Consider the following 3,032-nt stretch of genomic DNA (forward strand, 5'->3'; position numbering starts at 1 on the left):
TGAATGACTATATCTAGTATTTTAATGCAGAATAATTAAAATGATGCAACATATTTACAGAAGACCATGGAGTGACTGTAAAACACATTAATTTCTAGTAGGATTGACAGCGGAACTAACAGATAAACCACTAGGATTAATTTTAGCCTGGTTGTTAGCCTGCTCTGGAGCAGGCTAGCTGCAGAGAATAAATCTCCATAGCAACATAATTTAGCTTAATTTAGCCTGCTTTTATGCAACTGAGTCAGGGCTAAATTCAACCAGGATAACTGGAAAATCCCAGCTTAATCCCTTATCCTGCTTTTGTGCAATACCCCTCTGGAGTCCCAAAAACAACAACGACAACAACAACAAAAACGCACACATAGGAGACATGGTAAAGTAAATCGAAATAAACCGTATGACTAGTTATACATCGAACCTTTATTATTATTATTATGCAATTATGTGCAAAATTAGAACAAACACATCCATCTCACAATTATGAAAAAAGTATACAGAAAACAACAACAAAACCATGTGCATGTACATAAGTAAAGAAATATATGTATATATATATATATATAAGCCAGGGGTAACATTTAAAACATGTTATAAATCGAACCTTTGCCATTGGAGGGTCAACTAGTGGCGTCAGCACAACATCATGAATATTCAATAACGCGGCTTTCGCCATTGGACAGGTTTCAAGAACGTTAGCGAGACCTAATTAATATTCATAAACTAAGCCTTCTCCGTAGTAGAATTCTTAATTTCGCTTTCGGGTTTAGTAGTTTTAAATTAGTAGTTGTGGTGAACGAGTTCAGAACGAATAATGTCTTCTGGACTGAATTACACACAAGTGTATCAGTTTCAGTTTTACTTGCACTACTAGATAATTCGCACGTGTCAGACCGCCCTCCGTTATCGAGCGACCAAAGGTCATGTTATTTCCGGCTGCAGGTCTCGCTGCCTGGTGTTGGACTCCAAAATGAGCGCAAGGAATATCGCTCGCTTTTGGGAATGGGGAAAGAAAATAATATGCGTCGGGAGAAACTATGCAGATCACGCCATCGAGCTCAAAAATGCCATTCCCAGCGAACCTGTGCTTTTCCTGAAGCCCCCGTCCGCTTACGTTAGGGAAGGGTCTCCTATCCTGCTTCCCTTCTACACCAGCAACCTCCACCATGAAGTTGAGCTGGGGGTGGTGATTGGTAAAGGAGGAACTGCTATTCCTCAGTCTTCAGCCATGGAGCATGTGGCTGGATATGTGTTATGCCTGGACATGACAGCTCGGGACGTTCAGGACGAATGCAAGTCCAAAGGTCTTCCATGGACCCTGGCCAAAGCTTTTAACACCTCATGTCCCATCAGTGACTTCATTCCCAAGGAGAAGATCCCAGACCCGGGGAGCATCAACCTGTGGTTGAAGGTGAACCATATTGTGAAACAGAATGGAAGCACATCCCAGATGATCTTTTCCATCCCGTATCTCATAAACTACATCAGCCAGATCATCTCTTTGGAGGAAGGTGATCTCATTCTCACTGGGACCCCTAAAGGAGTGTCAAGTGTCCAGGAACAAGATGAACTTCAAGCTGGGATTGATGGCATTGTGACTATGACCTTCAAAGTGGATCGAAAAAGTTGATTTCAATTAGAATTAAAGACAATTTGCTGCAAAGCACAACCATTGCAATGGCAATGACACAATGATTTTACAGTCACTAGAATTGGAAACATTGTATGATGGTTTTTTTCTTTTCTAAATAAACATTTTAATCTGACTACATATTTTGTGGCCATCTTATCCCATTCTCTTTCTGCAAAATTATCTGAGGTTGATTTGCTTTATTTGAACCGTTGGTCTTGTAAGTTCTAACATGTCAAATTAACATTTTACCAGGTCTAAATGTTTTTTAATCAGAGCAGCTTTGTTTTACACACCTCAGATTGTATCAGATTGACTAGGTTATTGACATATGTGACCCTGGACCACAAAAACCAGTCACAAGGGTCAATTGTTTGAAATGGAATAAATAAGCTTTCCATTGATGTACGGTTTGTTAGGATTGGACATTAGTTGGCTGAGATTTGGCTGATCATATTGAGACAGGAAGAAACATGAAAACAGCAGCTCAGCCTTACATTATGTAGAAAATTTTGCATGTGGTTGCACTTTTCTCAAGTGATGATACATGAATAATGACACGGTGCATAGGTCTAACACATAATAGTAGGCAAAATTAGTTAACTATTAGCCATTTGTAATTGTTATAGTTTTACAACACTCAGGTTGTTTTAAAAATCAGATGTGGTTTCACTAGGAGTAAATCAGTGGTCAGCTTTAACATTAAATGTTTATAGCTTATGTTTTTTCTTAATTAACAAACCCCGTTATCCTGTAAAATGCAAATAAAATACCATATACAAACAGAAATATTTATTTTGCAGTCCTGGCATAGGTTGCTTCTATTGACCTCTACATAGACTATGAATGTACTTTCAAAGTATCAACATGCTCCATTACATATTCATCCTCACAATTTATTTATTAACCCCATTTAAAAGAAGATTTCTTTGAGGATTTTAGACTTTGTACATCTCTTGGGTTTCCATCAATATGCAACGCATTGAATACAAATGATTTATATTTCAAATAAATACTCTTCTTTTGAACATCAAAGAATCCTGAAGAAAGTATCATGGCTTTCCGGAAAAATATGAAGCAGCACAACTGTTTTTGGCATTGATAATAATAAGAAATGTTTCTTGAGCAGCAAATCAGCATATTAGAATAAAATGATTTCTGAAGGATCATGTGACACTGAAGACTGGAGTAACGATGCTGAAAATTCAGCTTTGCATCACAGGAATAAATTGCATTTCAAAATATATTACAATAGAAAAGAGTTATTTTAAATTGTAATAATATTTCAAAATATTACTGTTTTTTTTACTGTATTTTTGATCAAATAAATGCAGCATTGGTGAGCATAAAAAGAGACTTCTTTCAAAACCATTAAAACACCTTACTGACCCCAGACTTTTGA

The 3,032-nt window shown here is 37.1% G+C and overlaps 1 protein-coding gene across 1 annotated transcript; it reads left to right on the forward strand.

The window, feature by feature from the left end:
• Window positions 1-770: 770 nt before the first annotated feature.
• On the forward strand, window positions 771-1,761 carry LOC107555652 (acylpyruvase FAHD1, mitochondrial-like). Its single transcript, XM_016238517.1, has one exon. It carries the CDS (start codon window positions 971-973, stop codon window positions 1,628-1,630), a length of 660 nt encoding a protein of 219 aa, XP_016094003.1. The 5' UTR covers window positions 771-970; the 3' UTR covers window positions 1,631-1,761.
• Window positions 1,762-3,032: the final 1,271 nt, after the last annotated feature.

Source organism: Sinocyclocheilus grahami, unplaced genomic scaffold, assembly GCF_001515645.1.
Source record: "Sinocyclocheilus grahami isolate Dianchi unplaced genomic scaffold, SAMN03320097.WGS_v1.1 scaffold542.1, whole genome shotgun sequence".
Lineage (NCBI taxonomy): Eukaryota > Metazoa > Chordata > Actinopteri > Cypriniformes > Cyprinidae > Sinocyclocheilus > Sinocyclocheilus grahami.

What these genes read in the sequence shown, in the direction of transcription:
- LOC107555652 (XM_016238517.1), top strand. Translation starts at nt 971, where the DNA reads ATGAGCGCAAGGAATATCGCTCGCTTTTGGGAATGGGGAAAGAAAATA.